The 25,271-nt window shown below is 39.2% G+C and overlaps 1 protein-coding gene across 1 annotated transcript in view; it reads right to left on the bottom strand.

Annotated features, from left to right (window-relative positions):
- Nucleotides 1-2,558: 2,558 nt before the first annotated feature.
- The window catches only part of RIC8B (RIC8 guanine nucleotide exchange factor B), a 41,925-nt gene continuing 19,212 nt past the window's right edge, over nt 2,559-25,271 (bottom strand). The window contains exons 4-10 of the mRNA XM_069859575.1: nt 23,310-23,404; nt 18,515-18,668; nt 18,063-18,158; nt 15,414-15,558; nt 14,691-14,835; nt 12,254-12,373; nt 2,559-4,249 (exon numbers count right to left, since the gene is read on the bottom strand). Coding sequence (XP_069715676.1) covers nt 4,138-4,249; nt 12,254-12,373; nt 14,691-14,835; nt 15,414-15,558; nt 18,063-18,158; nt 18,515-18,668; nt 23,310-23,404 — 867 coding nt within the window. The 3' untranslated portion in view covers nt 2,559-4,137. The remainder of the gene's footprint in view (nt 4,250-12,253; nt 12,374-14,690; nt 14,836-15,413; nt 15,559-18,062; nt 18,159-18,514; nt 18,669-23,309; nt 23,405-25,271) is intronic.

Raw genomic sequence — 25,271 nt, 5'->3', positions numbered from 1 at the left:
ACAGTATTTTCTATGTCAACTATACTGATCATAGAATCATAGAATCATTAGGATGGAAAAGACCCTAGAGATCATAAACTCCAACTGTACCTGTCCACTGCTAAATCATGTCTGCAAGCACCTAATCTACCCGCTTTTTGATACCTCCAGGAATGGTGACACAACCACCTCCCTGGGTAGCCCATTCCAATGCTTCACCACCCTTTCTACGAAGACTTTTTTCCCTAATTTCCAATCTAAACTTCCCTTGATGCAGCTTGAGGCCATTTCTCCTTCTCTTATTACCTGTCACTTGGGAGAAGAGGCCAGCACCCACCTTTCTACAACTTCCTTTCAGGTGGGTGTAGAGAGCAATAAGGTCTCCCCTCAGCCTCCTCTTCTCCAGGCTAAGCAACCCCAGTTTCCTCAGCCGCTCCTCACAAGGCCTGTTCTCCAGCCCCTTCACCAGCCTTGTCGCTCTTCTGTGGAAGAGCTCCAGGACCTCAATGTCTTTCTTATAGTGAGGGGTCCAATGTTTTGGAGGAAAAATGACAGCATTTATTTATGTAACCAAATAACCTTATTTCATGTAATGCAGAATAACTCATAACCTATGAAATCTAATGCATTAGTCAAATGTGTATATAAAGACTCTATTCAGAGCTGCTGCTAGCAGAGGCAGAAAATCTTCCACCCTCTCCAGGATTCAGGCCACCAGGTATTAAAATTTTGGCTGTTGCAGCAGATTCTCACTGTCACTTCTGAATAGGAACTTCGGATAAGTGTTCTAACGCAAGTGTGGCACCTCCATGCTCTGTTGGGGAGGAAAGAGATAGAATGCAACGGTTTGGGCTGGAGGGGATCTTGAAGATCACGCAGTTCCAACCTCCCTGCCATGGAAGGGACACCTTCCAATGGATCAAGTTGCTCAAAGTCGCGTCCAGCCTGGTTTTGAACACCTCCAGGGATGAGACATCCATGACAGCATTTCCCAAACTGGTCAGACTCACTGCCCAGTTTGCCAGCTTAAGTAAGCTTTAGCTACTCAAGCCTCCAATTTTAGAGGTTCAGCTTTGAAAATAGACACGGGAACAAATCTTAATTTCACAGTCAACAAAGAATTCCATGGAGCTTTTTCTTTAAAAAAAGAAAACTCCATAAACACCAGATACTCACTTTACTTTTCTCCAGACTCCAAATTCAAGAAATCTTAATACTTCCATGCTTCCTTTGAAAACAAACACCACGCAGCACACAAGGAAGCAGAAACACTGTTGTGTGGGAGGAACCTTGTCCCAAGACTTTCTCAAATCTCCAGCCAGTGCAGCTAAGGATGGACCTATGTTATGTTTCAAAGGTAAGCCAAAAATCTCACAGCACTCCTTGCATAAATGAGCATCTTGGAAGTTAGTTTACAGGCGACCCAGTTATGAAAAATCACTCTCCAGTAAGAGGATTAAGGAGAATTTTCTATGCTTGGTCATCATAATATATATATATTTTTTTATTATTATTCAAACAGCATCTAGTGTCTGTAAAACCTCCTATGAGCATTTTCTAAGACAAACTAAACAGTATTGCTTATGGCAAATGTTCCTGTTGCAGCTGGCAGGAACCAGGCCACAGAAGCCTTGTGCTGCACCATTTGTAACAAGGTCCCAGAGCCATTATTGGTTTATCACTCTCTTCAGCCAGCTAATTGTAGCAGCATATTCTACAACTTGTAAAGCAACGGAGATTTTACTCTTTTTCATAGAAACATGGAATGGTTTGGAAGGGACTTTAAATACCATCTAGTTCCATCCCCTGTGCCATGGGCAAGGACACCTCCTACTAGACCAAGCTGATCATAGCTTCATCCAATCTGGCCTTGAACACCTGCAGGGATGCAGCATTCACTGCTTCTCTGGGCAATCTGTTCCTGTACCTCACCACACTCGCAGGAAAACATTTCTTCCTAATGTATAATCTCAATCTCCCCTCTTTCAGCTTAAAACTCTTCCCCCTCATCCTAACACTGCACTCCCTGATAAAGAGCCGCTCCCCAGCTTTCCCGCAGCCCCCCTCAAGTACTGGAAGGTCACTGTAAAGTCTCCCCGAGCCTTCTCCTCTCCAGGCTGAACAACCCCAACTCTCTCAGCCTGTCCTCGTATGGGAGGTGCTCCAGCCCTCTGATCATCTTCATGGCTTCCTCTAGACTTATGCTCTGTACTCGTCCCTCTGTAGCAACCCACAGAGCCTTTTGTAGAAACAGCTGCTTCTCCAGCCCCAATAAACAGCCTCAGCTCATATCAACACAGGACGCAATTCCTCATTAACAGAGCTAGTTAAGCTTTGCTCCTCAGCAAGGGTTCATAAATTCTTTGCACTTCCAGTGCATTTAATGCTTGTGCTGGGCTCAGAGCAGTCAGTGGATGATGCTAAACATTGTATTACATTTTTGAGACTGAGCTTAGATGCACTGAGCATATTTTTTTTTGCTCCTGGACAACTCTTCCCACTCCCCTTTTGGATTAATACATAACAGGTGTGATTACAGTACTATCAATACATCGATGGGTGCTGCTGTAACTGTGGGAACAGCAGGTGGCTTCCTTTTCTCCCAGGCAAATCGTGATGCTCCATGTAGATGCAGCAGATGATGTAGCCCAAGTCAAGTCATAACCTAAAATAGCAATGATTTTAGCATTCAGAAAGCTCCCAGCATACAGAAACATTAATGACCTTAAGTTCCTTTGCTTTTTTAATTAATAAAAAAAAAGTATTGCTGTGGCTGGGCCATGTCCTTTGAGAAAACAAACTTAACTGCTTAGAGGACAGCAGTGCAGTATTTCTTTCCAGTCCTTTCAGAAGACTAAGGAGATCTGTGGAAGCTCCTTACATGAGAAATCGCAGCATCATTTCATAGCAAGACCCTTCCTTTACAATGTCTTTGAACATCAGCTTCCTTAGTTCCTGGAACCAGAGTCAAATCGTAGGAAACAAACTGGAGAACCTTCACCAACCTCTGAAAGGTTCAGCAGAATGGCACACGCACGCTCCTGAGCAGAGAAAAAAAGGAATTACAAACTACAACGTAGATAATTCTTCATGTAATTCATGCTGGGAGAAACTCACAGAGAAAGAAACCAAGCAGGCAAAGAGGCAACAACAGCAATGCAGCACGCCTAAAACTTTAATCTTCATTTTTAGAGTACAGAGTTGAAGGTGACACTTTCTTCTCCTTCACGCCTTCCCATTCTCTATCCCACTGCTTCCTAAGTTCTTCCTAAAATGGAAATATTTCTTTGTTGACTAGTTTGACTTCCCTTCAAGTGAGGCATGCCCATTAATCTCCAAACGTAGGCCCCAATTCAGCTGAACACTCGCACATGCACTTCACTCTGGTCACCCACATTCAGAGCAACATTTAAGAGTACATACGCGAACGCTGTTTTGAAAGGGATGTTTTTACTTAACCAAAGGTGGGAGCGGGGAGCTATATCTGTGTGGTCGAAATGGGGGAGGGAACGGAGGGAGGATGGACATACAACATACATCATCTTGTTTCAAATTTAAAGGTAATTTTAGCAGCAGTGACTGACATATTGGTAAAATCTTAAGCAGCAGCTTAACCACAGAATTGTGCAGCAGTAAGAAATCCAATGACATTTTAAAACGGGTAGCTCTGAAAGCACCGCCGAACGCCAGTTAAAGCAGCTTCATGAGGTCCGTCAGCCTTCAAAGTTTAAACACCCTCTGCTCCTAATGCCATTAAGCAAACATGCTTCTTCATTACATTTATATAAAGGCAGAGACTGGCAAGACAATACAAAAAATTAAAATATTAAGAATGGGAAAACCTACAGTTCAGAAAACAGGATTCTTGAAAATGAAATTGTATTTACTTTACATTCTAGGCTTTCACTTTTTATCCCTTTGCAATAAATTTAGTTTTAAATTAATAAAGATCATAAACTAATAAATTGATATGTTCTTTAAACAGACATAATAAAAAATCAGACATCACACCACAGGAGCCATCATTTAAATGTCCCAATAAGAGAAGAGTTAAAGTGAGGCTGGCTAACGTGAGGATAAAATGCCTGGATAAAAGATGTTGTGGCTCTACAGAAAAGCGTGGATTACAGGAGAATTGAGAGTAAAGCAGGTGATGCTTTAGTCTGAATCTGAACTGTCTTGCTTGTTGGTATGGTACTGGCTGACTGCTTCTTCCAAAGGAGCCATTGTACCATCCGGCCGCACTCCCATTGGTTTTATAAGCTCATCTCTGTAAGAGATTTTAAAAAAAGAACATATATTAGCATATGCACACATACCAATTCACACATGTATAATGCAGTCACATACAGTATATGCTTCAGTAAATAATGAGCCTTTAAAAGGAAGTTATTTTTGCTAAAGCCCCCTGTTTTGAAGAAAGGAACAAAACCCCTTCCAAAATAGGTGGGAGGGGAAGAGCAGGACAGATAAAGACTTCATTCATGTAGGCCAAACCTCCTTAGCCAATTAAAGACACCATGAAAAGTCACTGCCTAACAGGCTCAAGACAAGGAGCAGGTTTACTGTTTTAGATAAACAAACTAGATTTTCTTCTAGGAGTTCACTTGACAGCCATTTCTTCCTAAAATTTCACCTCCCATTCTGGTCAGTATACACTCAGGCAATTAAAACAATGCTTTGATACATATTCATCCTGTTGAGGGAAATAAATGAGTTACAAGAACAGATTCTGCCTGCCCACACCACTAGGATGTGTAAGTACTTGTTGATTCATCTGAAAAAAGCTGTCTGATTCTAATACTATTGCTTTTGTTTGTGGCAGTTTAATTACAGGATTGACAGCCATTTTAATCTCTTCAAAGCTCCAAAGGCCTCTCAGCAGCTAATCCAATTATATCTACTCCACAAGCTACAGCCTCATCTAAGAGATGATTAATTATTGATTAAGCCAATCAAAAAGTATTAGCAAAGATTTATTTAATCCTTACTTTTTATCACCTCATTTATATGTGGATTATGGCAAAAGCTGTAAGGGCCGAGATAACAGTTTTATTTTCTGCTGGAAAAAAAAAATGGAGAATACCTCTAAATATTCAGGAGTCACCTTAAATAAAGAAGCAGAGACTTGATGTCAATTTACCCCTCGTTTGAAAGGCAGCCCAGTAAAACTGCAGATTTAACACACATATACCACCCTCCTGAGCCACAGACAATACAGCTCCATCACTCAAAGGGGAAGCAAAGGCATTTCACCAGCTCTCTGCCTGATCTGAGCCACTGTCTCGGCTGAAAAACACCGCTTGTACGCAGGTGGCAACCTCACCTCAACACAACCACAGGAGCAGCAAAAAAGGCAACATCTGAATTACACGGCATGCATACGCTAGATATCGTACAGTGAAGCAGCAGTTAAATTAAGTCTCCAAGAGCCTTTTTTTTTTGCTCAGGAAGAGCAGAGACCAGCAAGAGAAATGCAGCTATTTTATGCAGATGTGGCAATGAGATATTACGGTGATATGCTCTTAAATCCCACAGCCTGTGGCATTTCAAAATATGAGAAAGTGGACCTGGATAGGGTGCTGTGCTCTGGTTAACGAGGTCTGGGTGGGAAGCTGTGGGCTGGAGAATGAGGTTTGTAATTACCGTACTTGAACAGCCCAGGCTGGACTCTGCCTCTATGTGCGTGTGTAAGAGTGGTATCTATCTTTAAATAGACCGAGATAACCTGCCACACTTGAGGACTCACAGCAATTCCTCTTTCTCCAGGCAACGTGATCTACAGTGTGGAGATTCTGCCCAAGTGAGAGCACTCTTGTGTCACTTAAACTTTCAGATATCTGATGGAAACGTGTGGGAGAAGAGATCAAAAGAATATTCAAAATCAGATTTGAAAGAGCTCAAAAAATGAAGACTGCAGATGTAGTGTCCAAACAGGACCAAAACCCTTCCTGCCTGCTGTAGGAGTCTCCCAGGGGCAAAGCTGGAGTGTTCTGGAGTTGCACCTAATAGCAAATACTTTTTTCCACAGGAAAAAAACATACACATCTAAGGTCTTCTCAGGTTTTTAACTTTAATCGCCATCATACGATAAAAAAGTGACCTTTGAAGTCTGTAATCAGTCTTGAAACATTTCTTCATTGCCACTTACTGAAGTTCAAGCCTCACTAGTGATCTAGTACAGTTATTTTTGGAGAACAACCTGAAAAGCAAGTCCCTGTCTGTACCTTTTAAGTCCTAAAAGTGAAAACACAGCCACAAAGAACAAAAACATCTGTGCTTGCCCTCTATGTTAACAAGATCTTAGATTTTTGTTTTAAAAAGCACGACACAGACTTCTAGGTCGCAACATTTAACACTGTATCCAGAATTCATAACATCACATAATTTACTAATAATTTACAATTTATTATTGGTAATAAATAAAGGATAATGGCTAGAAAAGGATAAAGAAACAGCTCAAGAAAAAGGAAAAAGAAATCCAGGAAAACAAGGTCCCATGGTCCCCTCTTCCTCACATAAGGATACTTGTAAGATATCTACATATATTGTCAAGAATTCCTATCTCATCATTTATCAATTATAGCGATAGCTCTTTCTCTGCAACTCCCCTTTAGTGCCTCACTTATATCCCGCTACACACACTCCAGAACTTGACAGAAACTTTTTCTCTCCCGGCAAGTCATCTGCATAGACACCGAACGCTAGATGCAACAGACACAACCATGTGCCCATCCTGGTCTGTGGTTTCTGTCGGGGTCTTTTGGGGATAAATGCACCGACTTTTGCATGACAATGTGATGCAGATGCCCAAGTCACTGATGTGCATTTGTTTCTTCTTTTGTGATGCTCAAAAGCCTATTCCTCAGCTCACTGTACTCATTTCGAAGCGCACCATCATTTACTGTGCTGTACCGCATGTGAGGTTCATCCCCAGTGTACTTCCTCCTCTCTGGGCTTGAACCATGAGTTAGGATGAGCTCACATTTCATAGAATAACAAGGACGTTTATCAATCACCTTTCTGTTCCTGCATGAGCTTTCTGCTCTGTGAGTCCTTGAGCAGGATGAATGACAGCTGTTATAAGTTTGCTATTCTTTCTCTGTATTGGAAACTGAACTCCGCACATGCTTCCTCAGACAAATGCCACCCAGTAAAACTCTGTTGCATGAAGACAGAAACATTCTAGGCCACCAAAAGAAGAGGTAGGAGAAGCAGAGATCAGCTTGGTCTTTTTCCTAACCATAATCTAGTCCTAAACTGGTATAAAACACGGCACTGTTTCACTGGTCGATACTTAACTGCAAGGTCTAATGCTATACAACCTTATTCCTGTTATTTTTAAAGAGGAAAAATACAGAGGTACACAAAGAGCTGAAAAGATCTGGGCTGTCTAAATAGCTCGCTTTAGATGTCTGGAACAATTATCTGCTAAGTAACAGAATTTTGGGCAGGACTGCAAGAAGCACCACTCAGCCAGCTTCAGTACCACACAAGAGCTCACAGAGTTGATGCTTACGTGGTATGAACAGTCCCACCCTCAGCAATTTGAGAGACCTCAACTGAGCTTCGGCAACTTGGGCTAGATGAGGATGTGCTTACTGTTTGAGACATGAGGTGGCAAGGGAAGCACCAGAAACTGTCCCATATAGCCACAGAAGACAGCTCACTATCCTAAAACCGGATGCTTATGGCTCCTCTATACAGCAGATGAGAGATCGCTTGAGCCCAGTAGGTGGCAGCGGGAATACTTCAGTATCCACAAAGATAGAGGTAACTACACAATGTGCATATTTATACAAATTTGGACTTCCTTCTGTGACCTCCCATATACTCAAATACACCTTCTTGCAACATTCACTTTTCTAATGCAAACAAAGCATTCTATTCAAGTGTACTTAATTAAACAGCTGGTAAAATGCATTCTCTTATTCCACTTCCAGATCTCCCAAGAGTCCCTTCAAATGTATCTATACAATTTCTAGCTTCCTGCTTGCCATTTAGCTTGATAACGACTCAAAAATCATTCTGTTGTTTTGAAGGGTAACTCTTTCTTGTCTGCACTATGTGCTGTAGGGCAGTATTGACACATGGAATTAACAATGGTGTCTGCAATGAAACAGCCATCATGTAAACACCAGTCTGCTCCTTTGATAAAATGGCATGTTAGGGACCTATTCACTTCCTTATAATTGAGTACTACATAATAGTTCTGATCCTTTCATGTAACAGTATTTTGTTCTATGATTAGAATGAGGAGGGAAAAAAAAAATGTATGTAACATTGCCTTTTTCTTTCATCCTATGATTAATTTTGTGTTTTTAATGAGTATGGTTGCTTATTTAGACAGGTTCTCTTACATACTTGCTTTGTTGACTTCTCTTCAATGTACAACAAAGCCCAAGCTGTGATAATTGGAGACCATTTCATCAGCAAAAGGATTCTTGCTATTAATACAAGGTTGGCTTGGAAAAAGCATCCTGACATTTTAAATTAGTCAATTAATATACAATTCTACCTACCATTTATAATAGAAAAAATGTCAACATTTTTTTTCCAGACATTTTAATTAACTCAGAGTATTTCCAATAATCTATGATATGACAGAACATCATACGACAATGACTTAAAGTGGCTAACCTGATATTTTGCAAAAAAAGAAAGGCTGTGGTAAATATTTTTACAGATTTGAGGAGTTTTTCAAAGCTCAAAGATGTGCATTGTATACACAGGGCAATGATTTAGAATCACCAAACAATTCTCAATGAACCAACAAAGTAGCATTGAACTTCACTGCAGACAAAGCCCACAGTGTTACCTCAGGGCCAAGTTCACGCAGCCTGCAGAATAACATAAGTAACACCTACATCTCCCAAGAGCTGCAGTAATCAAGGTTTTTCATCTTTATAAGTTTATACTTATAATTTATAGATACATAATAATTTTAAACAGTAATATCATCTAGCCAAATTTGAGCAAAATATTAATTTCTATAAAAGCTTTTGTAGAACCCAAGTCTATGTTAAAATACTGAGGCAGGGGAAATGGGTTCACAAACAATATCCAGCTTTCTTTCACATATTTTCATCAAATGAAACTAGGTGATTCGTTTTAATTTAGCTTTGATGATAGTCAATTACCCCATGAACAGGTGTGACCATGAACAACCTAACAGAATAGAAAAACTTCTGGAGTAAGACCTGAAACAACCAAAAGTATGGATCACTTCTACATCACCTCAAAGCAGTTTCAATTCTTCAGTACCAATGCTGAAAATAAAGAGAAACCTGGAGAGAAAATCCACCATCATCTTATGGAACCAGGGATAAAATGCCACTTTATTACTTGTTCAATAAAACTGTACAAAGGGTACTGTGTAAACAGTTAGCAGCCATTAATGAAGGCTATAACTTTTCATTAAAATAGCACTGTTCTGCAAATTTGTTTTCCGAGTTCAATCTGTCATCTTTATCAGGGAGAGTAGGGATAGGACGAGACATAATGGTTTTAAGGGGAAAGATGGGAGATTTAGGTTAGATATTAGGAAGGCATTTTTTACTGTGAGGGTGATGAGGCACTGGCACAGGTTGCCCAGAGAAGCTGTGGCTGCCCCATCCCTGGAGGTGTTCAAGGCCAGGTTAGATGGGGCCTTGGGCAGCCTGATCTAGTGGGAGATGTCCTTGCCCATGGCAGGAGGGGCTGGATCTGGACGATCTTTGAGGTCCCTTCCAACCCAAACTACTCAACGATTCTATCAGGTAATTTTGCAAAACCGATACAGAGCCAAAGCCAAATCCAGAACACCCAAGTGCCTGACTGGTGTGATCAGTCAGGAAGGGATGCCGTTTTGTCAGTCCTTTCACTCCTTTTTCCTCCCCTACCTTTCTCCAGTTAAAGAACGCTACCTTTTTACAGCTCAGCTTCCATTACCAGTACGGTACAAGTATACTAAGCAAACGGGTTTTGTACATCACAGAAGTTCACTCTAAGCGCTTGTTCAGGTTACATAAACTCATTCAATATTAAAAGGAACTGTTGGCTCCCTGTCCAACTTCCTTCCCTCTTATAAGCAAAGCACCGCACCAAACAAACTGCTCAGTTCATGGTACACGTCTCCTCCTACGGTGACAGCAACAAAGACCAGCACAAGTAGGAAACCTGCCACCAGCAATCTGCCTCAAAGCAAAATTCAAAAGCCAGTATCTACTGAAAACTCCTATCCACTTTAGATTCATAGGTTGCAAATCAAGGGGAAAAAAAAGTGCATTCCAATGGTAGCCTTAAGTATCTGAAAACTCCCAGCACTGAAGGGTTCAAGATTGAGGCAGAAGCATTCAATTCTGAAAACATGGAGGAACTCCGACTACTATCAACATGTTACTAACTCTTTCTTCTTGTATACACAGCTGGCAGCTTCCCATTTTATTTAACATCTGCAAAAGCCACAATTGCACTCAATTAGATTCATTAAAAACATCCTACAGCCTCCCAAAACCAAGTCTAACTTTCTTTATCATTCCTGCCAGCACTCCTCCCTCTCAACTTCCAGTAAAACAAAAACGGTGGGAAGAACAGTCAAATGATTTTACTCATGTTATCATAGCACCTAAAGGGGTCACAGCAATAATACTGTTCCAGAGAGAAAAACAAACAAAAAAACCTTACAACAAAAAGAGTCCCAGTCCCAAAGAGTTTGTGGCCTAAGAACTATGTAAGGAAGTGCAGGTGAATGTAACTAACACAGAAAGCCCAAGGTAGAAGTAACGCTCCTGGCCAAGAGGATAAGCAGTGATATAGACCACCAGCTGCTCAGTTATTGTCAGCGTGTGGCAGGCAACCCAGCAGGTGTCTCCGAGCCTCCACACTGAAAAGGCTCTTGTGCTACAGTAACGCCATTTGGATTCTTTGCGTAACTGCTATAGTGAGAGCAACTGACTTGTCTTCAGTCTCAGCTTATCTCCGGTCTCAATCTTCCTTTTAAAAAGGTTTTAGACCATTTAGTCATTTTATTGTGGTATCCCTAGCGCTCAGCATCTTAATTCTCTAGCTTGCATAGTAATTGTTCCATTTTACACAGTAGTTCAATTAAGATTACACGTGCATTGCATTTTCTTATCTTTATTAAGAAAACTGTAACATACGACACTTGTTTCCATGTAAATACTGTGAAAAGTATCCAATTACTTCACTGAGGGTCTCAGATCAGTTGTTCCAAGATCCTTCCCTGCTTTAGCTCCTGCTTATAATTCAGCTAATATAAAATCCAGATTCTCTCATATCTTTTGCTCTATTCCTATATTTGGTTTGCTGAATTTCTCTCAATAGTTCTTGTTATTTGAATATCTAGACTCTCACAAACCACAAATGCACTTCTATCTGCAGAGTCTTCCTATGTTTGAAGAATGATGCACTTTATATATTTACCTAAGTTCCTACAGCTCAGTTCAGTTGCAAATTAGTGCTACATTAAGTGTTCCTCAAGAATGTAAAACTTTTCTTATGCAGAAATCAAACTACAAGCAATCACTTCAACACGGCTACAAGTACGGGGAAGAAAAAACAGTAAATCCTAGGTATATTGAGTCAAAGAGAAAAAAAGCCATTGCTAACAGCGCAGGTCTGTTCCCTTTTTGTATGTAGAAAGTTATAAAATAAAAATAAACTTTCTGTCTCAATAACATACTCCTTTATGTCACTTTAAGTACCGTTTTCTTTTATGACATTACATCAGTCATTTAAAACAAATTAGGAAGGCTCATTTGTAATCCAATCCACGTTTCCTGTAATAAACGACGATAATTCTTAATTGTAAATTCCCCTTTAATTGCTCAATTATAGAATGTATTGCTTCTGGTGACAACTATTTTCACACTGTATTTGTTCTTCACAGAAGCAGCAGACATAAGCATGTCTTTTACCATGAAATGCTGCTCATTGACTTTGGGGAAAATGAGCACACTGGCCTTGGGCTTGGATTGTGTCCCATTCTTTAAAAGGGGAAATCCTTTCCATTATTATCAGCCTATCCATTTAGGAGGCAGGTCCCCTTGCCTACAGATCTTCCCGATTCTGTCCAATCCTCTCCAAAAGAGGTATCCTCTGAAGTCCTGTTACACATCCCTCTTTTCTTTGAAGTGCTAAACATCTTTCTCTGCAGTTAAAGTAGCCCTAATCCTGCAAAGAAGTTGATTATAGCACTATTTTGAAGCACCAGACCTTAGTAAAGAGCCGGGATACGAGCCGCCTCCCTCAAAAGCAGCTAATAATACAATACCTGGAAAGTTTATCAAACATGTTGACAAGCTTCATGGCTTCATATTCTTTTTGCTCTTCTGTCATTTCATCCATTGGATTGGGCATTGGTTCTTCTAAGTGACCAGTGATAAGGTTAATGCTGGAAGTGGGAAAACAATAGTTTACATTGTCATAGAAATAAGTATGTAAAATGTCTGTCTTCTTGGTAGGCGGAAAAACCAGAAACCACTAAGACTAAATCTGCCTGAACTGCATATGAAAGTTTTTACTATAAGTAGCCAGCTTTCATATTTATATCTTTTTTGTAACCTTTTCCCATGAATCATGATATTATCTTCTTGTTGATTCACTGCATTAATTTCTTGTTAGCTACACAGCCCACCAGTACTTGCTCTGTTATAATCCACGAGCACCTTGAAAGCATGGGAATAATGACAGTAATAATGACAACGTCACTAGCAATAATTAAATTGATGAGGAACAGAATGACAGATACTTGTTTGCAACTAATTCTGTACAAGCCTAATTTTAAAGATATAGACAGGTTCCAGTTACATTTTCCTACTAATGAAAAATCATTGAATTAGTTTACTATCCCCCTACCACAATGAGTTCTGCAGAAACCGAATTACTTTACTTTGAGAATTTACTATGCCAGTTTTATTTTCATTGTTAAAAGAAATGAACAGTGATACAGAAATGGTAAAAAAAGCAGAGAAGTAGTAATAGTTATAAGTAACACTTTCTGGGCAAATTATCTTTTCAAGCAGTTTAGTTACAAACATTTAACAGAAATACAGAAAATCAGATGTATAAAGCAAGTGACAACTGCCTTGAATGTTTAAGTGCCAGATTTTAACTATTATAAATACATGTTATAGTTATATGCATATAACTATATGTTAGGCTTTCGAAAGAGCAGCAGAGACAAAAGAGCAAGAAAAAAATGCTAAAGTGCAGAAACAAAAAGAAACCTTCTGTTTTGGAGTTCACTTTTTCACCTAGAAGCAATATCATTTCTGTATCTTCTCACACATTTAATCATATCTTTCATTCATATTCCTTAATAAGAATCTTTCAAATACGCCACATCCACCTCCATCATATAACTAATCATGTGAGGTTTATGGTTGATGATCTTAAAGGTCTTTTCCAACCTAAATGACTCTGCGATTCTGTGATTTTATGTCCATGTAATTCAGGGAAAAGAGTAAAGAGCAAAAATAACATGCTTCTGATGTCCACGATCAACAACTTCAGAACCTACTAAAACCAGCATCAAATCACAGATGTAACACGACAAACTGAAACCTATTAACGCCACTACAATTAATAAAAAACAACAGACAGAGCTTCTGTATACTGAATCCTTCAAACAAATATCTTGGATTACTGATGCATGACTTCTACAGAAAATAGTTTGCTCCTTCCATATTTATCTTTGTGATCTACTCAATTCCTTAGGAAAATTTTCGCTCCAGGCAATCTGACTGACTGAAACTAGATCTACTGGTTTGTTCCTTCTTTTACAGAGTCCAACTTAAAACCTTAAGCCACATTTGACACCTTTTTCTTCTGTTACAGAGTTATACCACACAACCAATAGCAGTACTTTGGCAACTTCATATAAGTTCCTGGAAAATCTGAGACAAAAGCCATGCCTGATAAGTTTTTTAACTACATTTTTTCTAAAATTTATCTAATTGATTAAAAAAAAAGCTCTTTTCACATTTGAATTTTAAATAGCTACTCAGACTCAGAGTTGGTAAGAAACAGTCCCACCTGAGAACTCCCTCAAACTTCTTCATATTTACAATGATGCAAAGAATTCTTTTAGCTTTTTTTGCTACAGACTTGCACCCTTTCTTTGCCTACATATAGCTCAACCATATAATGACCACATATGCACTCTGCAGAGTTTCCAGCCTTCCATGAACCTGTGAAGAACATTCTCTTTATTCTTAATGCCACGAGTAAGATGTTCTTCAAATCCTTTCTGGCCTACCTTCTTACTCTTTTACAGTATCAACTCTGATAGCCTCCTGCACTCTGATTTAACAGTTCCATCTTTTTAAGTATCCTTTTAAATGGACAATACACGCATACCCTGAACCTCTAATATGCAGCTTGAAACTGCTCCTGGGTGATCCACAAACATTTGGCATTTCTGTTCCTTATTTCTTTTTGACAAGCACTTCATTTTTACACAATCCCCTCTACTGAAGTTAAAGCATTCTCATAGTGGTTTGGATTTGGGGTTATTTTTGAGCCATCTGACTACACGATGGTCACTACTGGAGGCTGCTTTCTCAATAATTAGACCATGAAGTCAACAGGAGACGACAGTTAATATAAGCACATGTAATCCCAAAACTGTCCCCTCTGGAAGACGGGATTAAAAAAACTATATCAAAACATCTACAACAGGATACGCAGAACTGAAAACAATACTATACTTTGGCTTTGCAGATTTGTATTCTTCTGTATCTGTGTCTTCATCATCTGAGTACCAATGATCACCTCTTCCTCCTGCTAACAGGCCCCTTGCTGCCAGCAATCCTGCCGCATTACCATAGCCTGTATATTTTAACAAGCTGTCAACTGCAAAGAATAGATAGAGAAAATTATTCAGCTACAATAAGCTACAAACCAAAAATCTGCATAGTGTTAAAAGAATTGAAAGCTACAGCAAGAGGCAAATACACTAATTACAGCAAGACATATAATAAGGGAGGAGGGCCACGAACATGATCAGAGAGCTAGAGCACCTCTGCTATGAGGACAGGCAGAAAGAGCTGGGCTTGTTTAGCCTGGAAAAGGCTCAGGGAGAGGAGCCAACCAGTAGTTAAAGGGGGCCTACAGGAAAGCTGGGGAGGGGCTCTTGATCAGGGAGTGCAGTGATAGGACGAAGGGGAATGGTTTTAAGATGGAAGAGGAAAGATCTAGATTAGATATTAGGAAGAAATGTTTTACTGTGAGGGTACTGGCACAGGTTGCCCAGAGAAGTCATGGCTGCCCCATTCCTGGAGGTGTTCAAGGCTAGGTTGGATGGGCCTTTGAGCAACCTGATCCAGTGCGAGGTGTCCCTGCCCACGGCAGGGGGGTTAGAACTGGATGATCTTTAAGGTCCCTTCCAACCCAAACCATTCTATGATTCTAAAAGAAAAAGTAATTTTTACCTCTCTCTTTACAAAGAACAAAAAGAAATTCTGCTGCAATTTGCTTTACTCCAAGGTCAACATGTGTCATAAGGCGCACAAGCTTGTTTCTTACTGTTGTGCCAACTTCTGGACGATTGGATACATCCCTTAATGGAGGCAATACCTAGCAGCACAAAACCAAAGAAGAAACAGCACAGAATGCAGAACAATACCTATCCAATTCCCGCAGAAACACACAGAGTCAACAGAACAAGAAAATACTGTGAGCTCTTCTCCTTCAAAACCAGGAATAAAATAAACCCAACTATGCTTACATGCACTAGTAATGACTCTTGCTTCTTAATATACTCAGGCCTTCTGGTCCGCTATCCTAGGCAGAAAAGTACTCAGTCCCAAAGGCAGACTTTAAATAAAAAGACAACTATTAGAGTTTAACAGCACAAATAAATGTCCCAAAAGACTAAAGGCAGAAGTAACCTCATGCTCTTTGTTTCTTCTCTTTTGGTCAGATATGTGGTAAAAGCACTAAAAATAGCAGCTTGAGAAAACTTATAATATTAACATGATGTATAGTTTATACAGAACAATGAATTTACTCATAATGAAAAAGGAAAATAAATCACACTGCAAGTTCTACTACCATAAATCTCAAAAAATGGCTCTATGTATGCAGAGGAAATGTGTACTTCTTCTAGAAAATATTCTTTTAAAACCTTAAGCTAAATTTCAAAAAGATTTTGGAGAAAACACCACGTAACATCTCCTCAAACACACTATTTTCTCATTAAATGCCATTAATGTTGTGAACTTCAACCCTCAATAAGGCAGGAGGTGCCTCAAATAAGGCCAGTTTTGCAATCCAACTTTTGCCTCCTTGTGCATATGCCTTCAGACTCAAACCCTACATTAATTTTTTCACATTCACAGCATATGATATGATCAGCAAAGAAATCTCAGTTGCAATATGAAATAGTTAATGATCTGAAGGCTCCTATAAGAATTACGGATTTTCAGCATTTTATTAGGGAATGAAACCAAAGATGTCACTGTCATAAGAAACTGCAGGTGCTTTGTCTTCTACGTGTCTAATGTAAAATGTCACATTCTGTGCAAAATTACTGCACAATTACTACTGAAATCAGACTCACTGGGAACTGATACTTAAACAAATGAATGCTACAGTATTCGCTAGTGTGAAAAAAACCAGACTTCATCTTTTTCAAACGAAGTATCCAAACAATTAGCAAAAACGTTCCACTTTGTCCCTGCTTACTTTCCCCAGTGGGGATAGTACCATGACTGCCACTTCACAGAGTGTTGTAAGAATGAATTAATGTTTTTACAGTACTCTAACATAACACTGCGATGAGTGCCATAGGACAGTCCATGAGGAAATTAATCATTCTGTTTTCGGATCACAATTTGAATAGTGCATAATAAATAAAGCCTCCAGCCAACACTTAACAATGAGGGTAATTCAAAATATCAAACATCCGGTCATGCAGTTAGCAGTTTCCATCCATTCTGTGTGCAATATAAGACAGTAACCCAGTGGTAGGAGACAGCATGTAATTATACCCTGACATCTAGATGCTATGATGTCGTAAAAACATGCAGACAGCTTCATTTTCTTACTTCTGAACATTTGGCTCTGAACCTTTTTGGTTTTTTTTAACTTAACAGATCAGAAGAGTATCCTAGGAAAGAGCTGCTGCAAACAAGAACAGTAAGCAGCAAAAATGACTTTCTTAAATTCCTCAAACCCACTTCTCTGATACAGATGAAAGAGGCAGAAAATATATGCTCATTTCCATTATAAACTCCATTTATGAATTCAGGTGCAGCTTTGATCTTGGAGCAGCATCTACAATGCCACTCCAAAATCACTGCAGCTTAGGAAAAAGAACATTTCTCAGCTGGTTTCAGCTGTCTTTCCTCATCTTCTAACTTCTCCCTACTTGACCTTCAGCAAAAGCAGCAAAACACCCAACCACCAAGCCACAGAGATTCTTTAGATCTTTAACCACAGCATGGAAATCTTTTTCTCCTGTAAGAAGCCTGCCCACAGTCTGCACTGTATTAAACAGCTCTTTTAAGTGATGAAGTGTGCCTCTGTTCAGAGACAGAGTTTTACTCTTAACAGAAGAGCTGATACACACTGGTGAACTGCAAGATTAGGTTCCGACGACTCTGCTTGCTGAGGTCAAACTAAAGCTCATGCAGAACCCATCAAAATACCCAAAGCCTCACTAGCTAGCACATAGCATTGCAAAGTTCTAACAACTGCACCGAAATTTTTCTGATACGCTAAATAAAGGGACAGATCTCACTGAATTCTTTGCCACTGTATCACATCATCTGGTGACCCACATTAAACCCGCATTAACACAGCTTCATAATTCCATAATGTTATTATTTAAGAGCTCTACAAAATGTATTGTGGAACTGAGGCCATAGTATCTACTGATTTATGTGACTGAAAAAATAATTTCTATAGCTGGCGGTTGTCAAGAGAACTAACAGAGGAAAGTTTTGCAGGAAACTTTGTGGGTAATATAAGGCAAAACCATTCATATTTTTAAAGTATCAGCACTTAGCACTGATGTACAAACCACAGGAATTTTATAATTAGCTTCATAGTCAAACTTTGATGAATATTTTACTTACCTGAGCTTTGATAAACTTCCGGATATTCCTATGAGTTCGGCAGCATTCAGTTAATAAACTGAGAACTGGAGTAAGACCTTCTCTATAGCTGCTTCCCTAAAATAAAACCAAATACAAATAAAACAGTTTTAATAGCAAATCTTCCTTTTCAAATCTCTTGAACCCTTCAATAAATTCCTGCACGACAACCAAAACATGAACTTTAGATACGTATAAACAAAGAGCCAAATATTCATCCTCACACATACACAAGAACAAGTATATTTCAGATCTTCACAGGAATTTTTTCTCAATTTTGAGGTGTTTCACAATCTAGAAGCAAGGATATTCATGTGCTAAATACTGTCTGAAAGGTTTGTAAGAAGCTTTACATATGTGCTTTAATGAAAGCACATATGCTTTTTGCTTTAATGAAAGAGGCCCCTTTCATGAAAAATGCTTGCAGCCCATACCTTGTCTATTCTCTTCTCCATGAAATCCAGTAAAACTTGAATTGCTCCCATATTCATGCCATTGTATTTTATATCTGTTTCCTCTTGGGATAATGGACTAATAAGAACATCCAAGCAAGAAACGGGAACATTGCTTAAGAGGTTGATTGCATTGCTGAAACAGATTTTAAAAATCCATTATTCACATGGAAGAAAGAATTAAAAACAGAGTACAACTCACCATAAACTGTTTGTACAACTGCAATCAAAAAGAGGCCCGGCAACTCAAACAATCCTTTATTTTCGGCTCTCTGGGTTTTAAAGAAGGTGGCACGCATTATAGTCTAAGTGCAGGCTCTTGGAATAAACAAGTTAAAAAAAGGACAAAAGCTCAGAAAGCTATACAGCAGCAGTGCATTATTACTTCCAGCCCCCACAGTATCCTATCCCACAGACAAGGCACAGCTTCCAGCAGTGTGTTACAGCAGCTGGTCGTGCAGGACAGCAGGGGGAACTCTCACATTGATTTGCAGTGGTCAGAGTTTTTTTCCTCCTTGAAACTTAAAACATTTTACAACGTATCCGCATTACCATCATTGATGTGACAAAGCACACCACAGAAAACATTTCCTCCTCCTACAACAGTGGGGCATGGTGGCAATGTCTCAGGTCCCCTCAAAGACTTTCATTTTTACTTAGGTCGTTATGTATAGGAAATACAGAAGGCTTTTAACATATTAAAAAAAAAGAATCAGGTTTATTTACCAAGCACTACCTTTCAGTAACTGGCAGTCTCTGCATTCTACAAAGCACAAAGAGGAGTGCTCCCCAGATATCCACTAAGTGATTTAAATTGGACCACAGGGTCCTTCCCTCCTCGTTAATGCACTAAGATGGAACCTCTTTGCAAGGATCTCTTTTATGGTACACATCCCTTCAGTTTGGTATCTATCCTGTTCTCATTATACAGACTTGTGTTTGTACTCTTCCTGAATATGGGGCTGAATTACATAGATGCTGCAAAACTTAGAATTCTGTCATGATTTAGTTGCCGATGCCCAACTAAACTTACAAATGGGTATATTTAGAAACATACAGAATTATTTAGGCAGATCTCAAAGCTATGAACGAAACTGTGAGCACCAGTGTTTCAAGGATTGGCAAAGTGTTCCAAAAATACAGAAAACTTTTCAAACAACTTCATTTAACACTTTCAATAATTCCTACTTAGCAGATGCCCTCAGTTTTTGTATTATTAATAAAATTCTAATAAACAAGTAGTATAAGAGAAAGCAAATCACAGCAACCAAATATAACAGGATTTCTAACAAATGTGCTGCTTTTGGTCTGATCAGACTGGGTGGCTGTTCCACATTGTGCCATCTCCCTTTTGCTCTTTTAGCAATTGTAATTCAGACAACTTCTACTTTTTGGAAAGCTTGTTCTCTTTGTTTTCTTTCTAATTCCTGTTGAAGATATGTCTTTTATATCATGGAAATTATTCCTCTGCAATAAGTCAGGAATAGTTAGAAACAAGACAGACTGAAATTCAACAAGTATTTGGTGGCTTCAGGCCTTTCATCAGAAGTCCTCTTTTTACCAGTTTCTTATTAAACAACCAAGTTCCCAAACACCTACAAAATTAATTTTCTGGATCACTGTGTCTGAGCTATTCTTTTCAATAAATGAAGCCCAGCTTTCTGATCTTTGTCACTCCACTGACAGTTTTATTTGTGGTAGAGGAGTGTATGAAATTCTCCAGCTACCAGGAAGTCAGTGACTATGCACAGATCTGCACAATAGTGTTTGCATTCCTACTCCAGGGGGTAGAAATACTGCGTATATTACTCTCCCCTTTTCGGCTTCCTAGAGATCATTAATCACTGGGACATGACATCCACCCACTCATGCTCCCAGCCCCCTCCTGATATGCAAATTCAGAAGCAAAGGCCTATTTAGAGCTGCTGAATGCCTTGATTAAAACCTTGTTAGTGGGCAAAAATGGCACTCACTCTAATATGTGATGCTTTAAGCTGTTCATATTCAAACATTAAGTAACGACATGACAGAATCACAATAATGACAACAATACCAGGTACTAAATTAGTTAAGATATTTTTACAGGCAACTTCTGCTTCTTTATTAGAAGTAGAGTCACACTGACAATCAGTACATCACAGTCCAGGGCACGGATCCAACACCTGATGTTCACATAAAATAAACCCTCAGCTTACACATTAAAATCATAAGTGTTCATACAATGTGCTTTAACGGGCTGCCTGAACCCTTCATTTAAGCATTTATTTACGGTGGATTTACAAACTTGGATTTACAAACTTAGAGAAGTGCAAGTGATCAGCAATTCTAAGAAATACACTTATGCCTTCCCGATGCATCACAAAGGTTATTTTGCATTTAACACTGCTTGTATTTTAGTCAATTTGCAACATAATTTTCGTAATTGCCCTACTGATAAGCTCCAGGTGGAAAGCAGAGCGAGGAGTTGCACTCTGCTCTCTGACTCACACCTCATCTCTAGCAATAAAGACTGCGTGGTCAGAGTCCAGTATACAGAACAGCCCAAATGACGACACAGCCTCATTCTTTTAGCTATGCTATGTCCACTATAGGCTGCTAACACAAGTTTACTCATTCTTTATTGAAGCTCCTATCAGGAATGAAAGTTTTGCATGATCAAATACACCAGGGGACTGAAGTGGGACCCTCTGATGCCGGCCCCTGATCCCTCAGAGGATTTGTAGGGACATTACTGCTGACTATACCTCTTCTGCCTTGTGATGAATACTTCTGGTGGAAATGTGTATTAAATTATTCAGCTTTTATTGCATCCTCTAGCATTCAAAGACAAAATTCAGGTTCTGCAAATGGGCTGAAATATTTGAATCACTAAAGTAAAAATCCACACACTGCTCTTCTAGCATATTAAAAAAAACCCTTCTGAATATGACTTAAATCAAGATCAAATACTACATGCAACAATACTATACTTGCATTCTTTCTTCTATCAACTTGGGCTAAACCAACTACCAACAGCAAACAAAAGTAGTTTTCCCAGAATAACAGAAAGACTAATGCAGTGCTATACGGAGTCTAATGGAGAAGGCGAAACGACTGAACTGATGCAAGGCAGTGACAACAATCCTCATTTCTTTCCTGCTTCCACCTCTCAGAACTATGGAGAATCCTTGCCTTGCCTTGGTGTCTCCACAAGGTTCATGAGGGCAGCATCTCTACACAAAATAACCCTTCTGACTGAAAAAAGCAAGGATGGAAATTGTACCAATAACACATTTTCCACAGCTGCCCACTTCTGTATGTAAAGCCCTTTCTGGATTCATCTGCAAGGGTTTGTAAAAGCTAAAACCAAAATGGCCTGCATAACACGCATCCTTTTGCAACAGCATAAGATAATCAGATTTTACAGGTTGATATATTTTACAGACTACTCAGATTTCTGGACAAGAAAACAAGACATGGTTTCATGGGAACTACATCAGCTGTATAATAATTCACCAGACTATCAGGCAGTCTTGGTGACTATATGCAAGCTTAAATGCTAAAAGTTGAACTCAGTTTTCTTGTAGTTCCTGAATTTAACCAAATCTGTTGAATTTTTCCAGCAGTGAGGAACTTATTCCCATCAGCCCCTTGCTTAAAGGAGGATGAGAGTGCCAAACACCCACTGTAAGCAGCAGCAAAGAGAGCAAAGAGAAAACACTGGTTGCCTTTTAGGACACACTAAGCACTAACTTTAGCCACGTCAATTACTGCAGCAGTATTCTAAACTATTCCAAACTAGTCTGCACCAACTGAGAAGGGCTCTGATGTAGGATTTTATTGTTCACCTACTAAGACCGTTGATCTCCAAGAGCTTCCCAAGATTTTAATCAACTTCATTTAACACTTTCAAGACTGCTGGGTGTGAAAAGCTATATCCTTCTTCCTGGAGACTGCTGGTTCAGAGGATGATCTTCAAAAGATCCTGCACTTCTATATACGGACATCTCTGAAGAAGAAAATGGCAACACTAACTTTCACAGCTGAGAGATAAGACAGAACAGCGCTTGAAGCTACCGTCCTGTCAGACCCTGTGAACAGCTGACCTATTCTGACAAAAATAAGGGTGGCATGGAAAGACACAGTAACACTAGACAGAGAACAACCACCTCACTAAAAATGCTCTAAATTTTGATTGAATTATGGGCTGCAAATACATAACAAACAGTTGGGTGCAGGACTGAGGGTAAAAAAACAACACACCCAAAAGCCCAAGATGATTCAGTCACCTTTGAAAAAAACTAAAGATTATTACCAGGGAACTGACATTTGTACCTGTAATAAAGCAGCCATGAACTATTGGAGATAAAACATCAACTTGTAACTTCCATCACAATCCATCAGAATTGCAAGTCACACAGAAAAATCTCAGAACGCAGTTTTTCCATCAGCAAAACAACAGAAGTTGCATTTCACTTCAGTTTGCACTACCTCTAGAACTTCTAATGTATTTTCATCCTCAATTACACACACATATTTCAGAAAGGTCAGCTTCATTATTAGTGATCAAAAATGACCAACTTGCCAGCCACCTTCTCTCTGGAATAGTGGACATGCTTAAACAATATTTCAGGCAAACACCTTACATTAAAAAGACTAGTAGTTCTTTATTTAAAAGTAATAGTTTTCACTGTTTCTCAGATTTCTACTTTAGATTTTAAGCAAAGGTTTTTTTTCTATTTAAAAAACAAACAAACAAACAAAAAGTAAAATAGATTGGTTCTGCAATTCTACCAACCTGTGCAGCTCTTCAGTTTTGTCTTCAGTAGGGCCCGTGGTTAATAAGCAGTGTCGAAGGATGGCAGCCATGTAACGAAACTGATGAGATTCATTCTATATAAATACAAATGATGAAGATATTTTTTCATTTTGAAGATTGCAAGTGGGGGTTTCAGGTCACTAGAATAATAAAAATTAAAGATACCTATTAGATCATAACAACCATCCCTATCAATAACAGGTCTGTTCCTTAGAGTTCATTGAATACTTAATGCAACATAACTCTCAGAGGCTGGTCTTTTAATTACACCTTGTAAAAGCTGCCAGGGACATTTTTCCAGTTAAATGAGCCTTCGCTACCAGAAAACCCAGTTACAAGCATTTTCTCAATTCTATACTGCTATTCATAATCTACCACTGCTATGTTCCTTCCTGTATTTACACCCAGACGCTTCTTCACCCACTTAGATTACATATGTTCTCCATAAAATTGCCTCCTCCTCATTTAAACTTTTGGCTGCCAACCCTTTAATTCCCCGACCTAGTCTGTTCCTTTTTCTAATTCCCTTGATACCTTTTCTTCATTTTGTTAATAACTTTTCTACTCTCAGCAACCTTATTTGCCCTACTTTTGCTCTTTCCAACCTTCCCCTCCCTTCCCATCTCCCACCAGACAGCAGTCACACAAAAGTACACCAGTAACTGCAATCATCTAACTGCGTGTATCATTGTCCTCGTCCTTTTTCATTAGCTCTTCTTGGCATACCTCACATGTTCTGGTGTGTTTGACCTAGCACAAAGCGCCCCAAAGCATCTTTTGTAACGTCAGCATCCAAATCTGCCAACTGTACCACCTGCGGCTCTCGTCTGACTTCGCTACTTTGAAACCATCTCCAGTCATTAAATACTGGTGTTTCAAATGGTTCTTGCCCCCTCAAGATGGATCTCATTTAGTTTTCTACCCACACGCCTAACCTCTCTGCTCTCCTTTTATTTTCTCTCCTGTCTACTGTTTGTAATCTTTTCAAATTCTGCATCCTCAGCCTACTTAATTAACATGCTGTTTACTCTTCTTACAGATCGTTAGTATTCCCACAGGGACACTTGCTAAGCAGAATGTCACCTAACATAGCTGGCTAACGGTCTACAACTACTAAAATGCTCTTTAATTTAAAGGTTCCTTGCTTGTAGGAACCAGTAAGGAGTTATTATGTAAGCCTTACTTCAAAACACAAAACCAGCTTCTCCTGCCCTAGAATGTCTTAAACTCTCATACAAATAGAAAAAGATTAAAAATAAACAAGTAATTAAACAAATAAATAAAGGTTACTAACACTAGAATTTCCTCCTGATGAAAATTTTCCTGACAGCAGCATGCTTGAGCTCTTCAGGGAGGAAAATTTTTGTGGGATAAATGTTCCTCACTCCACAGACAGTGAACACGTGAAACCTCATCAAGTAATGCCACAACTGTGTACCACCTCCTGCCCGCCTTTCTGTGGTAAACTGGGCTTCTCAACTCTGAAGATATCCAGTATTTTCTGAGACTATGCCCACTTCAAGATCCAGATTTCGAGAGCTGACTTCTCAAGAGGCAACCAGGTAATACAGATTCTTTTTCCAACTTAACACCTGACATCATTTCCTCTGCAAAGAACAACTTAATCACAAAGACGATACTTCTCAAATTCTGAGCTAGTAAACGTTCATATAGGTGTGCCACATACTTGGATTTAGGTTGGTTTTCTCCACTCAAGTTTCTACTTTGAAAATAATCACTTGCCTATACAAAGAATCTTCTCTGAAAAAAATATTTTAATAAATGTCTAAGTCAGGAATACACAAACCAGAAAAGTCCCTCACTTTCCTTATGCTTCCTTGAAATCCAAAGTACTGGCTTCTCTGATTTTTTCCCTCCAGTCATTCTATTTCAAATTTCAGGATGTCTTATTCAGCATAACCATATTATTTACTTTAAAGT

The sequence above is a fragment of the Phaenicophaeus curvirostris genome, chromosome 1 (assembly GCF_032191515.1).
Source record: "Phaenicophaeus curvirostris isolate KB17595 chromosome 1, BPBGC_Pcur_1.0, whole genome shotgun sequence".
Taxonomy (NCBI): domain Eukaryota; kingdom Metazoa; phylum Chordata; class Aves; order Cuculiformes; family Cuculidae; genus Phaenicophaeus; species Phaenicophaeus curvirostris.
This window is presented reverse-complemented; position numbering and strand designations above follow the sequence as displayed.